Source organism: Corvus cornix, chromosome 15 (assembly GCF_000738735.6).
Source record: "Corvus cornix cornix isolate S_Up_H32 chromosome 15, ASM73873v5, whole genome shotgun sequence".
NCBI classification, from domain to species: domain Eukaryota; kingdom Metazoa; phylum Chordata; class Aves; order Passeriformes; family Corvidae; genus Corvus; species Corvus cornix.
This window is the reverse complement of record NC_046345.1, coordinates 8,106,259-8,126,856: the sequence shown is the minus strand read 5'-3', so window position 1 is coordinate 8,126,856 and position 20,598 is coordinate 8,106,259. Positions and strand designations below refer to the sequence as shown.

The window sequence follows — 20,598 nt, the reverse complement described above, 5'->3', positions numbered from 1 at the left end:
AATGATTTAACAAATAGAAACTCACTGACATATACTATGCATGTCTAAGGAATCCTGATATGATTCTCATATTTTCATCTATGACAAATTTCTGTGTGAGAGAAAACAGAAGGAGCAGTGTTTGTTTATACTGCAATACGGCCTCTAAGAAGAAAAACAACTATTACCATTCTTGAAGAAGTCAACCAGTACCAAACTACAAATTGAGTCAACTTACTGCATTCAGCTTATCCACTTTCTTCTTTTCAGGAGCCTTCATAGTAGCTGCTAAAATATCATCGCCTTTGAATTCCTTATAAAGCTCCAGTAAAGTCTCTCGGGTCTCTGTATTTGTATTTTTCAAATAGTAAGATGGGTCTAATTTTGCTTTTTCTTCATCTAGGTAAGACAAAGTTAAATCACTCAGAATTAAAAGAAAAACTGTATTTTGTTCTCCTTCAGCTTATTACATATCTAATTACACAATTTTTTTTTAATTCAACTTTTTTTTTTAAATATAAAGGTCTAGCAACTGTATTTATTCCTACAGACACAGTGACAAATAGCAGTGCATAACACTAATGACAGTGTAACCCAAAATACAGCACAATAAATATATAATGTACAAGAAAAAAAAATCAAACCAACTATCATGAAAATTTATTTGAAACCACTAGAAATTATCTAAGTCCATTCAAGTCTTGTAAAATTTTTATAGAACAATAAAGACAAACTACAGTTGGGTACAATATAAACTTCTGTCCTTCATCTCCGCACTGAATGGCCAGGCCTGTGATGCAAAAATCCCTTACTTTGACCAGGTGAATAGAAAGAAATGCTTGCTTGCACAAGATTAAAAAAACCCCAAAATCAGATATGAGCATAGTAAGCTAACCACTGAGAGACGTCCTTCCAGAAAACAGAGTCAATTCCATAACATCATCTTCAGATTTTGCATATTTGGGTTGGTGTTTTCTCAGCCTACCTTCAATTCATCCTTACCTGGATCAATTACTTTTATGTTGTTCTTAACATGAAAGAAGTTTGAGACATTGAACTTATCCAGGTTTGTTGGATCCTGAAAATAATTAAAAAACCTAGTATCAGAGACCTTGGTAGGCACCTATTCCAAGCAACAGACTAGTCCAAAGGGCAGACACCACCATAATAAATAAACAAACAGGGAGAGACAGAATAATTTTCATACTCCCCAAACCACAGAAAGATGGAAAAAATATAAAGCAATCAACCCCAACCAACATCAGCAATGAGTCTGTTCACAGCAGACTCCTTAGGGATCTGGAATTCAGTTCCAAACATAATATTACACATATATCACCCACAGAAGTTACCACCAGAGCTCAGCTGAGTCTACCCTATCCTAGTGAGGAGCAAGAACAATGCAATTCCCTGGTTCTTTCCTTTGTTCTGAGCTTTGGTTTAAGATCTATGCAAATGCACATAAGCTATCTCCTGCTATTTATAACCCTGGGCCTGATTTGCACATGCTCTGTGAACTTTTGCAATGCATTTCAAAATACAAATAAAACCTCAGAGCAAGTCTCTGCAGTAAGAACTGTTTTGACAGTTGTTTTTTTCACTAGTGCTTACAGAACTATGTTTAAAAATAATGGGAAAAAAAATGCTATTATGAAAATTCAATTTAGTGACCACTGGAGGAAAACAGCAGAAACACACAGTCCATTAACTGTGATTCTTTATGCTATCTCTAGGCAACTTTCTGCAGAACTTTGACCTTTTGTTAGAGAGAATGAGACAAGGAATGCCTACTGGTGATCTAGGTTACTTTATACTATTATTAAACAGTCTTTAATCCTCTCTTTACAATGACTTCAAGGTTTTCTCCTCAAGCTCCTCTGCAGCACAGAAAGGTCAAAACATCAGTCCAGGACACCCAGTCACTTATGGAAAGTCTGTCTTACAGAAAACAATTCAAACTTTCAAATAGCAAAGTAACAAAATAATATGCAATAGTTTCTAGTTCAATGCAACATACTATGCAAAGAACTGTGTCCTAACATGAATAGTATTATATATATTATCCTAAAAAATTTAACAAAGCTTCTCAGACTACCACAGTTGATAAAAAGTTTGAGAATTTAATCTCTGCCAGAAGTAATGCTTAATACAAGCTGAGCTGCTAGCTCCATAATTTATAAAATGATCTAATTATGCCTTTCATTCATCCCTGAAATGGTATGCTTCCACCAGAGAGTACATTTTTAGTTTTATTGCTGGTAGTAAAACCAAAACACATTTATGAAATCAAGCTGTGTGATTCTCCACCTTAGTGTGACCTCCTGGCTTTCTGCTGTCCCCTTTCCTAACCACCAGATAATAATTTTCTATTGTTTCCTGTCCCACTGTACCACTCCAATAGATCTTCATCAAGACAAAAAAACCCGCCCAAAAATTACATCTTTAAAATCTTGCTTTAGAAACAATCTTTAAATAAAACTACTAAGAAACAGGAAATTTGGATCTATTTTTTAGCCATTTTTCTTTCCTCTGACACCAGCACTCAGGTGTATTTATTATTTATTACTTTACATACATATTTATATATGTGTGAATAGAGATGATTTTGACTCTTGCTTTCTGACAGTCAACAAGATGCATGGAGAAAGATTGGAGAAAGAACTCAGTGTGTTTTCACAAGACATTTTCACTCCCAAATACTCCGCAGCAATCATGAGCTGCAGCTTTCCAAGACAGCAATCATTGCCCTGCACATAAATGTACTACCTCAAAAGGTGAAGGAAGGAAGCACTGCTTACCCTTTCAGGAAAGGGAAAAAATATCTGTGTATTAATATTAATAGAGATAAATGGATTTATAGCAATCCATGTCTGCAGTTCATGGCAAAACTGAAGGGCAAGACTGACTCCTGAAACCAATTTTTCATGGACAGGAGGAAAGGCAGCAGTAAAAATGAAACGGAAAACACCTTCATGATGTTCTTCTAAATAAAGCTTCTTCATTTATTGATTTATTGATTGTTTAAAAATAAATAAAGGACATCACAACTGCCAGTGTCTTACAAAACCCTGTGCTCAGGGTACCACAAATCAGATTAGTCCACACAGTTTCACAGGCACAGTTCATTCAAACATCTGTGTGGCTTAACCAGCCGAATCACAGGCATCGAGCACCTCCAGCAAAATGTTTACAGTCTCTTTCCTTGCAAGGGGTTTCTCAGGGCTCTCCAAATCACCACCAGCCCCTGCTTTGGCAATGCATCCATTACCGTATGAAGGACAGCAGAGGCCAAAGGCTCCTGCTCCTTGCAGACCAGCTGTCCATCTGCCCTCTGGGAGATCTGAACTCCAAACCCCAGAACTGTGACCCAGGTCCTCTGTACAAGGTCCTCCCATCACATTCACGTGGGCCATCTGTTCCAATAGAAGCCTTGACAAAGGTTTGGTTTACAGTGTTGTCCCTTGTATTCCTGGTTCTGCAAAGCAAGAGTCTCACCACACATCCAGAAGGGGGACAACCCACACTCCTACCCCAAAAGAGATTTCCCTCTGGCAGTGGAAGAGCCCCTCAAAAATGGTTCCTCAAATTGAAATTTGAGTATCATCTTGTACAGGACACCTAGGACATGTTTATTCCTCCCTCTAAAATACAGCATCTTGATATACTAAGAGAAGTTCAATCAGAATTAGTTTGATTAGAATTAGTGTGAATTTGAATTAGCATACTGTGAAAGAACTGCAGTGAATATTAAGTCAAACACAGAACACCAGTTGCTTCTACCTGACCCCAAGAGCACAAACACCTCTGACCAGTCCAACCTGTGCTACAGAAGACACAAACCATTTCCTAACCAAGTCCTACAACACAAGAGACACATTTTTTAAAGGTAAGACTATGAAAATTTTGTAATTTTGCACAGTCTTTAGACATATCACTTCAGGAAGAAAACTGTCTAAACACTAATAACTAGCCTGCCAAGCTCCTCTCATTGCATCCATGACAGTTACTGGGCACAAAATCAGAGCAGTCCAAACAAGATGCCACAGGGATGGGCAGACAGACATACTCACATTGTCAAAGCCTCAAGCTCTCATCAATTACTTGCCTCTCCTGGTCAGAGAAAGGCTGGACTCATGGGGATGTTCCCAATCCTGTTAAGATTAAGGCCTGGGGCCCAAAGACCTAAAGAAATAATTTCTGTGTAAGTGCCCAGAAACCAGAAAGGAAGATGAACCATGGCCTACTTTTGTTTGCCTTAGCATGTTTAAAAATACGTATTCAGAACACCATGGTTGGCAGTCTCAGGGTTTTTCTTACTAAGGTTACGAACCATAAACTTTAGTTTAGCAAATTACTAGCACAGATATAGACTTCAAAGGGTTGCTAACTATCATCACTGTTAAAAATCTCCTATTTAATGTTTTCCTGAAAGCTGAGGTCTGAAAACAATCTCAAATTTTATTCCACTCGTTTTTTCCCAGTAATTTTCTGGTTTTACCTACTTAGGGAAACAGCTTGAACTCTGCTAATCTTAAGCGCCACATACAACCCCCCAAAAAGCAGGTTAAAACCAACAGGTTTACACTGTGTGATTTCTTTTAGCCCTGATTTCTCTCTTACCATTTGGCTGGCCATGCTGCATCCCTAATTATCCTCAGGACTGTCACCCGCATATGCCGACCATGTCCCACTTCCTTACCTGCTACTCTGCACATCCATTGGTGCAGGATTCTCCCTCACAGAGACCTCACCCACAGCCGTGAGGAAATCTGCTCTGACCTTCTGTCACACAAAGAGCAAACGAGGAATAGCTGAGGAGTGAAATATCAATTAACACTGTGCAGCTCAGCTACCTCCAGCTCTGCTCATTACGTGCTTCCTGCCACAAATGTCAGTGGTGTTTAACAGCTTGTTGGGAGCCATGTCTTGTCCACAGCTGATTAGGTTATATAGAAACAATAAAACTGACATAAGGAAGCACATAACAGTATACGGCTTTTTTCCCCTATAACAGCAGCAAACCTGTTAGCATTTACCCAGACTTGGTGTTTCCTTCTCTTCCTCCCCCCATTTCTGCAGTACAAAGAAGATGCATTTGTTAGCCTGCATCTACCAGGGAAGGCTCTCTGCAGGCTGCCACCAGAGCACTGTGCCTGTTACCCCTGGCACAGCAGGGCAGGGGCTTCATTGCAATTCATTCAGCAAGGAGGAATCTCCCACGTGTGCCTCTGCCTCACCTGCAGCACTGCCACTGAGTACAGCCACACTTGTCATTAAATCCCCTGCCAGCACACAGCTCAGCAATAGCTTCGAAGAGTTTCCAGAGCAGGAATAATTTCTGCTGTATCCTCACAAACTTAAGTTTGTTTCTTGTTTGTGAACAGAGCCACAGTGGAGGATGACAAATTGACAGGGTGCTAAAGGGGAAATTGTTCTTCACTCCTCTGAACACTTCCTACCAAATGGGATGTGAAAGCTGGGTATTTCAGCATTCTTACTTTGCTCTCCTCAGGACCTCTCACACTTGCTGGGATGGGAAGTCCACCAACGTGTCCAGCAAAGCACTACCTGACCCTGTTCCTCTCTCCACACTGAGCTGGGGCAGACACTTGCTTCAGCCTGCCTGGTGTTATATGGGGGAATTCAGATGACAGGTATTTATGTGCTTGCCATTAAGTTCCACATCATTACACAAAGAATAATTTGCATGATATAGGATTGAAACACAATGCAATTTACATTCACACAAATTAATAATAATTTCTACCAGACTGTTGACCAGATTTTGTCATAAAGATTTGACAGCAGATATTGAAATCTAGCACTCAATCCCTCAAAAATTTAACTTGGAAGATAATTTCAAATTAGGTTAAACATTTAAACTGAATACTAGCTTAAAACCAGTAAAATATAGGACTGGAAGAATCACCTAGTTCTGCACTGAGGTCTAATGTAATATTATTTCAAAAGCTGTGCTCAATCCTACCTTGAAACCAATTGCAAAGTGAAATGATGAACATCAATGAACCAGAATGGCAAGCAGAAGAGGGAGGTAAGAACACTGCAAACAAGTGTTAACAATATCAGCTTTTCCATTACAGACACCCTGTCCCCACAGATCTCCAAGTGCTTTACATCCTGCCTTACCCATTAAGTGTAACTAATTAATCTTACAGTACTAGAGTTGTCTGTCAGCTGGGAACACATTCCTGACATTTTCAAGGGATGTTGCGTTAGGCTGAGCTGATCATCTTTCAAGGTAAAGAATATAAGTGGGTTTAAAGTTCTGAGAAACACAGACAACATACATACAGCATATTCCATTTAAAAGAGATATGAACCAGTACAGTTGGGAGAAAAATTATCTGAAATAATGATAAACTGCAAGGAGAGAGAAACTTGGAAAAATATAAGACCTGCACTGCAGAAGATGGAAAACCTGACTTAAGTTTGTAGCAAGATCACAAAGCTAAGAAAAGGAAATTTAAATTTTAGTGTAAAGAGCTACAGTCTAAAAAACCCAGTCATACTGGGAGTGCTGTATCTAGGAAGGGTATCATATGGAATAATGTCATGTGCATTTCTGTCATCATCAGCAAGATGCTAAACTAGAATCCGTGACTTCTTCCGCCTCAACAACTCCATTCCAGTACTGGTAATGTATCTTGCACACCAGGACATGGTATTACTCTTTACCTCCTGCCCTGACTGGCTGGATAATATGGCCATATGCTGATGAAAAACTGCCATGCTCCACCCCAGGATATTTGCATTTCAACAGGGGAAAAAGCAATTTCTGTATATGGACTACACGTAGGAAGCACTGCGGATTCCTTTACAAAGAGAAACACATCTTAGACCTAAGACGGTATTATTAACAACTAAAGCTGTGATTCTGCTTTTTTTAGTTTCAAATTAAAAAAAAAAAAGTTGTCCTTTTTAACAAGTAAATAGCACATAAATAACTGCTACTAAATTCAAAGCGACCAGATGAGATGGTGCTTAGCAGAAAAGATAACAGGGTGGATTATGACTTGTGTTTGAATAATGTTTAGCACCAAGAACAGGAAAAGCACATTATGCAATTCTGTCTCTTCTGAAAAGAGCAAATCTTTTTTGTTTTGTTTTTAATTATATATATTAGGAGAGAGAAGCCAAGTTTGAGGTCAATTGCTATTCTGGTAAAATCCAAGCAGATGTAGGATTGTCCTTTATGTATCAATAAGGAAAAATGTGATCATACAAATAATCTGTAAAGATACATCATTCCTATTTTCCACTTACCATGTTGTATTTCACTACCAAACACAGGTACCCCATCTGTTTCCTAGGACATTCAGAGTCAGCCTCTGGAAATGCTATTTTCTATTGCTAAACACAGCTATTACAGACAGCCCTATTCAGCTGTTCTTTGCAAAGTAAAGAATGTTTTTAATAGCAACTTCCTTTATATCTACTTTTTTGCCAAACAGCAGGGTCAGTGATACCAACTCACTCTCAATTCCAGCTCTCTTGGATACCACAGCACACAATTTACATGGGGGAATGAGAAAACAGCAAAGTGATAAATTTCAACACAGAACTGAAAGGTTTTTAAGAGAAGGAGGAATTGGGGTAGAGCTCTGAAACACAACAGATTGCAGTCGTGAACTCTGGCTAAGAAACAGAGCCACAGGTGGTGGAGCTTGGCAGTGTGAAGCCTGAAGCCACCACGCTGCCTGCAGTGCTGTCAACAAGAGAGCTTGTAGAGGAGACATCAGTCTGTCTTTCAATAATTTATATGAAGAAAACACTGTGAGAAAATAACAACACATTTCTCTACCACATATACTTAAGCAATTCTAATATCCATGCTAGTCATGCCACTTCAGGTTGAATCCTGGCCTCAACAGAGCAAGTCAGGGTAGGGCAGCATTTGAATAGGAAAAAATCAAGTTACATGTGCAAGTTTGCAGTGGCTGTTGGGCAGTGCAGTAAATGGCTCTCACTTCTCCTTCAACAGCCTGAAGCCATTTTAGACTGTTTGTTAAAAATAACTCTGAAAAACATGTTTAAAACCCGATCTGGTAAAAGGTCAAATTTTACCTGGTCGACAGCATTCAGATGGTCAAATCTCTTGCAGTCCAATCCCAAGATGGGGGTGTCTTTGCTATTTCTAAACTTATTTAAGAAGAGTGTAGCACAAGACTGTACACTGCAGAAGTTAACACCAATCCATAATGAACTGTTTACTTAAGAGGATCAAATCTACTCACACATTATGAACACCACCCTAAATGGAGGTGGGAGAGGTGCAGGCAATGTGTGACTGTGACCTTGGACTGCACAACTACCAGAATCTACTTAGTCTCATATTAGACATATTCCTCCAAACAAAACAGAAGCCCAACATGTCAAGAGGGAAGATGAAAAATGTTGATAAAAACTCACATAGGGAATGACTAAATTTTTAGATGTTGCACTTTGAGATTTAGCGGACTAGAGCAGCTGTGAAAAATCAAAGCTAGGCAAGTAACAGGAAGACACTCTTTATACATACATTCAATTCCAACCCTACAAAACATACCAAAATATTTTTTTAGCAACTGCACATTTCAATTATTTGTCCAAAATAACTTGGTTTTCCATACGGGTACACAGACACATTTTTAGACACTTGTCTTTTTTTACTTTTCCAAATCCATTAGCAACCATGCAGTTACACAGAAATAACATTCTGTTGGGAGCTTTCAATCTGAAAAAAAAGCTGTATTTTTTGCATCCATTGGAATAAAAACATTTTACTTTGTTGCTTTAGCTTGAACAGCAACAAGCCCAAAGGAACAGAGGAAAAATATTTAAAAACATGCTGTTAAGCACTGGGAGTAGGGAAGAAGGGCTACGCTTTATTTAAATTTAGACATAAATGAAAAATATTTTTCTATTTGAATTAGACTGTATTAGTCTTGGCTAGTGGCAATTAAGAGTTCATGAGATGCATACTAACTCATGATTTCAATAATAATGATCCTAGAATATTTTTCCCCCTGTTTTGAAACCATGCAAGCTTAAAAGTACCTATTTTTAAACAAAAGTTTTAGATCTTTTGATATGAAACTTTATCTGTAAATAACTATCTTTTACACTGTAAAATTTACAATGCTCTTTTAATTTAGGTTTTAATTTTCTTAAAATCAGCAAAGAACCAACATTGGTATCTATTAAGAAGAAAAACATTCCAAACAAGTAATTAGAGAAAATCCTCTGGTTTGCTGCTTGTTTGATTCTACATTTAGAGAAACATTCCATGGAAAACACTTTTCTGAAGCTTTGACTCTTTTATACATCATTGAAAGAGTAAGACAGACAATCCACTTCAGTCTTAATGTAACATGTCAAGTTCCTAAAAGTTTAAATACTTTACATTCTAAACATTGTTTCTTTTGATACCACAGGCCACGTGGGGCAACTTACTACTCTTCCAGATTGTTATATGGCATCTTTGTGACTCATCTGGATAACAAAGAAAATACAGCAAAGTTTTTCTGTTCAGTGACTCTAGTTTCCTACCAGAACAGTGTACATAGCATTTCACCCTCTGCAAAAAAAAAGCTGTATGGTGTGAGGTGTAAGAGAAAGAAAAGTTTACCTGCAGTGTGACGATGTCTTGCCGAGTGAAAGGCTCATCTGTCAGGAGATCCTTGTAGCTCTTCGGTTTTATGTTCAGCTGCTCAACTGCCTAACAGCCAGGCAAAGGACACAGACAGCAAAAATCAGATTCTCGTGTGTAAATGTTACAAGTAAATATGTGATATCAATAAAATCTTGAAGTACACATCATAAAGAAAACAACACTGGATATGGATTCATTAATTGAAGGATTTCTTTGCTACTGAAAAAATAAATAAACCTGCTTTTACAGTAAGGATTATACAAAGAAGTCACGATTAAAATTCCACTTGGGTTCACATAAATGTTCACAAAACATGAATAAAAATGCAGTTTAAGTGTCCATTAAGGCATTTTTTCTCCTATTCCCCCAGCTCCAGCTAAAATGCTCTTTTTCATTCACTGATATGGATAGAAATGAGGCAATTTGTGTTTTTGTGATGACACTGTATCAAAAAGAAGACAACAGAAAATTTGGCTATTATTTCAACTGAGGAGCATGTAAGAGCTACTTATTTTGAAATACAAGATTCAGTACATGCAGATTAACTTAAGGTTTTAGAAATATTATTTAATTCATATTCTGAAGTTGTTCCTATTTTGAAGGCTAAAGTTGGACAACAATTTGTGAAGTTAGTTCATCTCCCTGTCCTTTAATTTCCCTGGCTGTAAAACAAGAATAAAATTTACCTGTATTTCTAAACCATTTTGTGATCTTTACTGAAATGCACCAAGTATAAAATAGTAGTAATGGAATGCAACAGAGAACCTACCTCATAGGCAAACACATTTCCAGTAGTCTTGATGGCCACAATATGGGAGTTATTGGTAAATACAGTAAACAGCACTGGACAGTGATACTTGCCTGATAGAGGGAAAAAAGTTTAAATTTCACACGAAGACCTGTAACTGTTTTGAAACAGCTAATTTCTCTGATCTCTGTGGATGATATTTACATTAATTTTTAATATAAAGTGTAACTTCAGTGTGTATTCAATGGTGTTTTAACAACGTTTTGATTCTCCAATGACAGAAAAGGTGCTAGAAAAAGTAACAGTTAAGAGAACTATAAAACAAGCAAGGAAAATGCAGTTCTGAAATCTGTTGCCTTCAATCCCCCAACACGAAACTTTGTCCAGCTTGCTTGATACTTATGAAATACCACAGTACAATTGCTACTGCTGTAATCAAAGATCTATTGATAACATGAGCCTGTACCTTGTAACGAGTCCAGTGCTCTGTATCACTCTTGTTCCCAGGAATAAAAGTTTAGCTTACAGCCTACAGCTGTTGTGCTTTAAGCAGGGGGAGCATTTTGTATTCAAATGTGGCAAGCAGAATGCCATTAAATCTGAACACGTTACTCAATAAGGTACCCAGCTTCTGCTCAAATCAAGCTGTGAATTTTCCCAGGAGGGTCAGCACAAATATTAAGCAAGTCAACAGCAAGCAAACTGATGGGAGGCAATGTAGGAGGAAAAAGAAAAATGTCTGGATAATCTCAGCAGAAAGCAATTAGAAGAAGGTTATTAATACTTGATCAGTTTGCTAGACCTGGGGGTTCGAGTGAGATTTTTAAAATAAGTTGAGCCTATTTGGCTCTTTTTTTCCTAGTTACCATTTGAAAATCAAAGTTGGGCCTATTTGGTTCTTGTTTTTCAAATTACCATTTGAAAATCAAAACCAGCAGGGAGGCCAGAACAGGCTGCTCCCAGCACCTGTGAGGACAGGGGAGGCAAACACTTAGAGACTGTGCTCACTGTGCCATCAGAGGCAGCTCTGCCTCCCTGCCTAAGTCAAAGCTGAGGACACTTCTGTTAATGCCACCAGGGCTGAAGGAAAGCCATTGCCACAAGGGACTGAAACTCAAGAAGTTTAGAAAGGGATTTTTGGAAGCGGCATCAGGGTATGGCCCAACTGATGGATACAGAAACACTCTGGTAAAATGTGAGGCCTTGTTCCAGCTTCATAAAAAAGAGCAAGTCACCATATTCTCAGTTCTAGGACAAGCAAAACTACTGAGGGCACACACATGTTGATCGGGATAGAAGGTACTCAACTCATAAGTGATCACTAAATGTGAGAAACTGCAATGTCCAAAGACCTTTTGCATCATATTTCTGTGTGAACAGAGAAGATCCTACATATGTAGCAACCATTCCACATCTTACAATTTAAAGAAAAGTTCGCTGATAGACAGAAATGCAACATTTAATTTTTGTCTTTCGTTGCGTTTTCCCGTGATTGGTTAATGACACAGAATGCACCTTTTAAAGGAAAAGGCTTCTAAGACTGTATGGCTGTTGTCATTCCACCCCAGCACTATGAACTGGACTTCTTCAGGGAAAGCACAGTGTCATGGTATCTTTCAAAAGCTTTGGCCACACTGACTGTTGATCAATTTTTAACACCCTGCTCTTGAGACAGATGGAACACAAGGTGCAGAAGAAATCTATCAGCTACAGAAAAGAGCTTGTAATCCACAGATTTTGGTAAAATAAGGAGACAGACACTCCAGAATTTTATTCCCACCTAATCTTTGCCATTCTCATTTCAAAGAAATCATTATCTGCTTTGTAGAAGATGAATTCATCTCCACTCTTCTCTTTTGTTCCTACCATGCTCTCTTAGGAAGCAGATTTTATATCTTGCAGAAATAAAACTCGAGGCAACTGTCTTGTGTGCTTCTATTCATAAAATCCCACGTGTTCATTTAAGTCTAATCCCTTTTATAAACAAAAAGCTGTTCAAAACCAAGTGAACAGCAAATATTGCCACAGGCAAGTTAGAAATAAGATAACATTACAGAAATTTCACTCTTTCTGATTCTTTCCTTAAAGTAAATAGTACCTTAGTGCAGTAGCAGCTATAGTAAAGTGAAATTGCTGAATAATTTACAGCTCCCCAGTGTAAAGAAAAAGAGAAATGGAACTTTGAAGGTAAACATATCACTCACAAGAAGCAATTACTCTACTCAAAAAATAAAAACCATGATAGAGAACACAAACTACTGAAGTTCACCATGAGGTAAGGCAAACCAGAATTTATTGAAGAACTCATTAAGGAAAAAAAACCAACAAAACACCACCACAGAAAATGACTGCACTTACCTTCACTGTTTTTAGCAAAATTCAGTTTTATAAGTGATTTGGCATCCAGTTTCTAAAGAAAATAAAGCATTAAAAAGATTAATCACAACAGAATGTAACCATGGAAATAAGAGGAAACTGTAACATCACTGTTAGGACTTTAATAGTACATAATTTATTAATAATATATTGCAAGTCGTCTGAATCATCAGAACCCTGGGAATTCAAGTCACAGACAGCCCACAAAAACAAGGCTCAGGGAGCCTGAGAACTGGGATACATTTGTTTACAGGGCTGTATTTGACACAGTACAGTGCTAACCATGGGGAATCAGCTCAAGGAGTTGCACAACTCTTAGCACAGACTGAAAAGGGAGTTTGCATGAAAAGCTAAGAGGCAAAGATCATCACTGCTGATAAGAAAGGGCAATTCAGCAGGGACCTCTGATGAAAGTCATAAAGCCAGCAAACCATTTTGGCAATCAAGCTCAATGCCTTTTCTGAAATAACTGTAATTTTCCTTTTACTCAGGAAATGTGCAGTGGAGCCCACATGACAGCCAGCAATAATAAAGAGAAACGGAGGCACAGGTTCTCTGGAGAGGCACTTGGGGTCACAAAGGGAGTCCCAGGAGGGATTTTCAGCCACTTAATCCCCAGGTAACAATTCCACTGAACAGGGAACTGAGATGACAGCCAAGGTTGGGATAATGTTCTCCAGCTCTAGAGAGGACACTGCAAACTGAGCTACTCCTGCTCTCCCATGCTTCATCAGAAGGATGTCTATGGCATTTTTCTGCTGCCCTCTCTCTGGAAGGGTTTTCTGACATGGGAAAAGAAGAGCTGTTGGGCTGGCAAACATTTCTGGACAATCAGGCTGCTCCTGTCCTGCAGCCTTCCCTAAGACATGGAAGCTGCAAACACACCCAAAATAACAGTGAACCTTCAGTAACATGACAGGCCCACGTATGCCAGTCATTCCATGGGGTCAGTATGTGATTTGGGTACATCACAGGCAAGAGAGGGCACATCACAGCCTGGGTGATCCCACCAGCACAGCCTGCTGGGATGGTCTGGTAGTGCTCGACTGGGGCACCCAGCTGGAGACGAAAAGTCCAGCCCAACGAGCTGCAGGGCTGAGTCAGGATCTGAGACTTATAAAAAAACAAACCCTTTGATTGTATCAGCTGTCAGAGACAGTTTCACTGCCAAATGGATCCTTAAAAGCACACACAGCACAGGCCTTTTAAAAGAAACAATCGGTTCTCTTCTCAAAACACACACCTGAAGAGATTAGGGAGGTTTTTATAACCCAGACAGCTCTTAATAAACAGCTACGAGTGGAGATCTGCCAGCCCCGGTGCCGACACTGCTACTTCAATCATTATGGCAAAGAGCAATGAAGAAATCGTGTAAAACTAAGTTAGTGGGCTTTCTGTGCCTAATCAAAATTCATATTCTTGGTTTACAGAGTACATGTTATGACAGCTGGACTCATTCGTTTATAGAAGGCGCTTCTCAAATTGCTCTCAACCAACTGGCAGGCTAATTTGCTGCCAGAAAGGTAACAATCTCTCTAATTTATTAGCAGGAAGAGCAATGAGAGCTAGTAGGAATAAGGTGGGAATGGAAAAAAAAGGCCAGGTTCGGTTATATTTAGTTATGTGATGGAAGACCAGTACCGCTGCTTTTTCTTAAGTAGATTCTCAAAAAAACCACCCACAACACTCCAATATCTGCCCACTGTTGGGGTACAAAGGACAGCAAAGGCAATGGCAGCTTCTGAAATGACTAAGTGAATGCAGAGATTTATTTATTTATTTGTCTTCTTACAAGAAAAAATTATCAAAGAAGTAGTAGGGGAACTGCAGAGTTGCCAAAATTATCATCTGATCCTGGACAGATACGTTCAACCTAAACAACTGTTAACACAAAGCAGCATCCATCTGTGCACATGTTGTGCAACAGCCCAAAAATTATGTTTCAGAGAAAGCTTCTTTAGAAATACAACCACTGGAAACATTGATAATTTCAAGAAAGGTCCTTAAATTATCCTCCTGGCAGACCTGAGGTATGCCCAAAACATATGAGCACCTTTAAAGAAAAATGAAAACAGTTCCCTAAGAAACAGTTTAGCATGATTAAAGATTCAGATTTATACCTTGACAGAAATTTAGTAGAAAAGACAGACTAAACTGCTGTGCAGACTTTAAAGGTAGCAAAAGCTGCAGTGCACTGTTTCATCTGTCACCGTATGATGTATTGTTAGAAGAGCTGCCAAGTCCTCGGACTCTCACTCCACACCCAGGGAAATAGTATGGTATTTCAGGTCATACCTTTCCATAATATGGAAAAAGGTTATTTTTCAGCATCAGTTACTCATGGTGCATCAGCTGCTTGTGCTGGATCTGCTCCCCACAGAGACCAGCACTTACACAGTCTTATGTCAACAGTAAATAAAAAACAATGATTGTCATACAGGAGTTGAAATACTGCCAGGAGTGAGAACCCTGTAGTGAAGTGCTGTACGAATATTACAAACTTTTATTGCCACAGGCTGGCCTTCTATCAGGCTTCTCTTGAAGAAGTGACCTTGACACGTCAGCTTTGGAGTAGCCCTGTGCTTTGGCTTGCGTGGCAAGGCAAGAGGGAGATTTAGTGTTTAGTCAAAGGAAATCTCTGGAGCCTCAGAACAGCAAAACCAGGTGATGATCTGCTGCAAAGGATTGCTCTGTGCCCAGGACCAGGCTACAGGATCTGGCAACTGCACACAGAGCAGCCACAAAGGAGGGAGTCCACACACCAGGACTTCCAGAAGGTCCAGTTTTGAAACACCTACACATTACCCAGGAAAGTGTAAAAGGACATGATATAGGCCACCTGTATAATATCATTTTTTTCCTCTCATTTCACACAAAACCAGGATTATCTTGCATGTGGGTGAATCTCCTTTTATTTATTCTCCATCAAAAGTCAAAGCTTTCCAAGTACCATCACACAGTTTGTTGCCATGGAAACGACTGTTATGCCACAAACGGGTGCCGATCTTCATGGGAAGAGACAGCAGGAGTGAATGAATCCTAAAATGAGTTAAAGCACTTGTTTTCATGTATTTTTTATTATTAATAAGGCTTAAAAGAGAACAAATGTTGCATACATAGCTCAAGTTCAAAACTATTTTCAACCTGAGTTTCCCTGACACACACCCACCATCCAGTTTCAGCCACGCTCCAGTTAAGAAAGCAAGAGGAAAAAAAGTGTTTATTAAAAACACTTGATCTAATTAAATTCTAAATTCCTAATGAAAATGAAAAGGCCACAAGCATCTGCCACTTCCCTTAAGCAGAAATAAGAGCCGCATATTCCCTTCTAAAAATATTTTATGCAGAAATACTGGAAAGCAGACGCATTTCATGGCACGTAGTGCCAGCTGCTCCACAGCAAGGAAGGGCTAAAAAAAAAACAAATGCAAAACCGTGCGAGCTCTTTTCTCAGCTGACTCCTCTCTCACAGGCACACTTCCACAAAGGCAGCCAAGGCTACTTTTGGCCATGACCTACTTTCCTGCGGCAGCAAGAAGCCCCAGCGCCCCGCACGCTCTCATCTGTCAGCTGACAGCAGTGGCTCCTGCGGGATCCCAAAGGGCAGCATCCTTTATTGATACCCAGGCAGAGGTGATGACGCCACGGAGGTTAGTGGGGCACTGTGGCAGCTTGCGGATGGAACACGCCAATTGTTTCGAATTAAATCACTCTCTGTCATCGCTGGGTGGCTCATGCAGATATGACCTACAATCCCCACACATCAATTAGTTACACTCGCTGAATCTCTTTGGTCTCTGGCTGCACGTTCTTCTTGTTAATGAGGCTCTGACCCTGTTGGATATGCACCAGCCTGAAAAGCAATCAAAAAGGGCTCCACTGATTCTCTACCCACACATGGGCAGAGCTGGTGACGGGCAGCAAGTACTGCATTTAGTAAAGACAGACTTTCCCATCCTACCAACAGTAACTGAGTAAGTGTTCAAATGTTCAGCACTTGGGGATTGGACCCCCTGATCGGACACACTGAATGGCCTCTGTCAGGAACACACAAAAATCCAGGGAAGCTAGTATTGGGGTTGTGTGGCCAGGTTTTTGTAGCAGGAGGCTACAAGGCTTCTGTGAGAAGCTGCTGGAAGCTTCTGCTGTGTCCAGCTGGCTCCAGGATGGACATGCTGCTGGCCAAGGCTGGGACAATCAGAAACGGTGGTAAGGCCTCTGGGATAACTTATCTAAGAAGAAAATCTCTTCTTACCCTTATCTCAACCCATGAACCCCCAGTGACATTTTCTCTCCCCTGTCCAGTTGTGGAGGACCAGGGAGAGAGGGGCTTTGGCAGTGCCTGGGGTCCAGCCAGGGCCAACACACTACATGAGGAAAAATTAATGTGTCACATCTGAACTGGTTCATAACAGGAGGTCAAAAATCATTCAGAGCTGGCATGGCCATTTGATGGTTTTTCATCCCACCAAAACAAGAAACACAGAGTTACCTCAAGCAGAAGAGAAAGCCAGAACAAGCACTAATATTGAAACGCAGTGCTGCTACCAAGTACCAAGCTTAGCTTAACAACAGCAAACGAATTTTGTATTACATGCTTTGGTTTCTTTAGAGATGAGACCTGTTACGTATAACTTTGCATACAACTTCCCATTTTAAGAAGCCCTCTTACAATTTTCCTTGCTACAAAATCTTCACAAGAAATGGGGACATGAATTCAATGAATAGTACTGGAATAATTCCACGTATAATGTTATTTATTTCAGATCCTGTGAACGGATTTAATGATGATAAAGGGCATTGGAAATCCTCAGGTCTACACATTAGGGTTTACAATTGGAAACAGCAGCACTGTTTTAACAAGATAAGCCATCTATGTGTAGTTTAACACTGCATGAAAAATTTGGGCTCAGCAGCCACGAGGCCAGAACAGCCTCACAATTCAAGGTATTATTTCTACGTTCGATTCAACAACAAAAATGCTCCATATTTATCACAGCTGCCTACCTAATGCTAAAAAGATACCCTCAATTCACATTCTTGGATGAAGCTGCTGTTTAACTGCAGTTTTCATGTACTGCTGGGCTAGAATGGAAATGGACACAGAAGATCCTTCATTACACACTTCCAGACCACTGTATTTACATATTTAAAAGTTAATTAAACTGACACCATATGGTCACCAAAGCCTTGTCCAGAGAACCATAAAGATATGGTTGATAACACACACGGCTCACAGATACCAGCAATAATGCTGCTCTATCAAAGAGCACATTAACAGAAATTACCATGAGAAAAAGATGTGTGGCTGCATTGCAAGATCAAACCTGCAGTCTTAATGCAGTCAGAAGTCTACCAATCCAGAGACCCACAGCCAAATACAGTTCAAAGAAAATAAAGCTTTGCAGAAGCACCAAAAATCTAGTCTCCAATTTTAGTGAAAAACAGGCAAGTAAAGATCTGTGGTAAACCTCATGCTGCATCTCATTTAAGGCTAGAGCGCTTCACAGCTGCTAGTTTTTCAAGTGTCACAGTCACAAAATCCCATCCAATGTGCACACTTACACCAAAACACAGAAAAGGAAAAGAAGAGACCATCTGTTCAGTCTGTAAAACCTAGATGTAAATACCTTTTTGCTGTAAGGGACATAATGCATTAGAAATAATGGTAGACATGTTTATCTGCCGTGTCCAGAGGCGGGTTACTGGATCAAACACTGCCCACCACCAGCACAGTCAGCAAGGTGTGAAGGAGGAACAGCAGCTTGACCAGTGACTCATGACACTGGAAGGTTTTATATGTCTTTTTTTGATAAAGCACTTGAGCAGAAAGTAGAGGCAAATCTCATCTTCTTCACCCTCGCTGTTTCCCAAAGATACAGGGAATTGAAAAATAAATCCCCTTTTTAGGACAGATAAAGGCTAACTATTAGTAGTGCTGGGTACACTGCTGTAAAACACACAAACAACTCTGGTAAAGAAAGAACCAGCTATCCATGTTTGTCAGCAACAAAGGAGAATGGGAAATTTTCAGAAAACTCCAAAAAGGAGTTATCTGTCAGGATATGACTCAGTGGGATTTTCATCCCCTTGATCACCCCTGTGTTTTATGACCATTTCCAGTTACGACACATGACTTCCTGATCATTCCTCAGGGCAGGAATCATGTCCTCATATGTTTCTATCCAGGGGCCTTGAAAATTTATGGTCACTAGTCAATTATTAATGCATTTAGACTGTTGAGTAAAAGCTAATAATTTCTGAGGCCAATGAGGTAAGACGACACGGCTCAGTTGCTGCATATTGAAGAGTTCATCTCGTTCAAAGTGGATTCTGGGCATTGGAGCAGCAGCCTGTGTCTGCTGCTCCAGACAAAAATGCACCTGGAGAGAGATGCTTGACGACGACAGCTGTAACCACCCGTGTCTGAAAGGCTGCTACTACCCACAGAAATACAGGCAGCAACATCCAACTGGAAACAACAAAAAAAAGAGAAAAAGAGGAACTACTGCTCATCCTGGCTACTTATAAATAAATACCTGCTTCTGAAATTACCCAGCCTACCAAAAGAAAATGCAATTAATTGCCATTTTCTCAAAGCACCTTTCCTCTCACATACACTGAAATGGTTTTTGGTTTTACACTATCATGTGTATTATCAAAGTATTATCAAAGTATTTCAGGAAGAGATTAGAAAATATTCCCACCACTGTAGCAGGCACACAGCATTTACTGTGTATAATTAAGATTAACTCTGTTCAAAGAAGATATATTCAAATTTAAGAGATGTGGAGGAGAACTCTGACCATGTAGGGTATGGAGAACTTAAAGGTATGAAGAACATCTGAGAGGAAAATACAAGTCTCAACAACAAAATGTCAAGAAAGCATTAAATTCCTTCATGCCAAATACACAGCTGTAAACACTAACAGAGAGAAGCACAATTTTGGCACAAATACAAACAAGACTAAGCTGGTCAAACCCAAAATTTACAGAAGATATGTATCAGATGAAAAACCATCAGCAGAAGCTCTCAGCAGCCATAGCAGGCAGAAAGCAAACACTGGTTCAAGACAGAGCATGCAGTTTGCAAAGCAGACTGAGACAGCTGAAGACCTCAGACAGTCTTCCAGTTTTCTGCTCCTGATCATTTCACTCCTCTTACTGCAACACATGAAAACCAAGCTCGATTTGTCTGAATCATTTTTCAACAACAAAGCTTCCCTTGGCTTTATTTCTGTAAGCTTTGTTCTCTGCTCTGTAATAAGCTGTTACTCACCCAGAAAAAAACTGTATTCCCACCCCACACTGAAACTTTTCTTACAAATAAACAGGAAAAAAACCTCACTTCAAATATACAGGAAAAATATGGTAAGTTTAACAAAAGGGGGAAAAAGGGGGCAATTGACATTTAAACTTATGCAATATCTGAAGGCCTGAGTTGCATCAGACAAATTAAGAAATACACTTTGAATTTCAAAGCTGAAGATGTGCTGACTTCTTCTGACATGTATGTGAAAGGAGTTCTCTAGAGAAAAATTAAAATTCTCAGTTATACATCACTCATATTACATCCAAATGAGACCTGAAGTTACTGATCCACCTAAATGATCACTCATTTCCAAAGCCCCAAGGAGAAAACACAGCAGACTACTTGGATTTCAGGTGCTGTGCTCTGATGCTGAGGAAAAAAACAATGTGAGAGGGATATGACTCACCCTGAATTCCACATAATGAAAATTATCTCAACTGGTCAACCTATTTAGCTCTTAATTAGACAGTCCCAGCACTATAGATATGGAAAACTGATGTGGACATAGCCTGCCTGTGGAAGTCTCCACAG

The 20,598-nt window shown here is 39.6% G+C and overlaps 1 protein-coding gene across 1 annotated transcript in view; it reads right to left on the bottom strand.

Annotated features, from left to right (window-relative positions):
• The window catches only part of PPIL2 (peptidylprolyl isomerase like 2), a 67,743-nt gene that overhangs the window by 40,197 nt on the left and 6,948 nt on the right, over positions 1-20,598 (bottom strand). The window contains exons 6-10 of the mRNA XM_039561081.1: positions 12,738-12,789; positions 10,401-10,492; positions 9,608-9,697; positions 982-1,057; positions 218-378 (exon numbers count right to left, since the gene is read on the bottom strand). Coding sequence (XP_039417015.1) covers positions 218-378; positions 982-1,057; positions 9,608-9,697; positions 10,401-10,492; positions 12,738-12,789 — 471 coding nt within the window. The remainder of the gene's footprint in view (positions 1-217; positions 379-981; positions 1,058-9,607; positions 9,698-10,400; positions 10,493-12,737; positions 12,790-20,598) is intronic.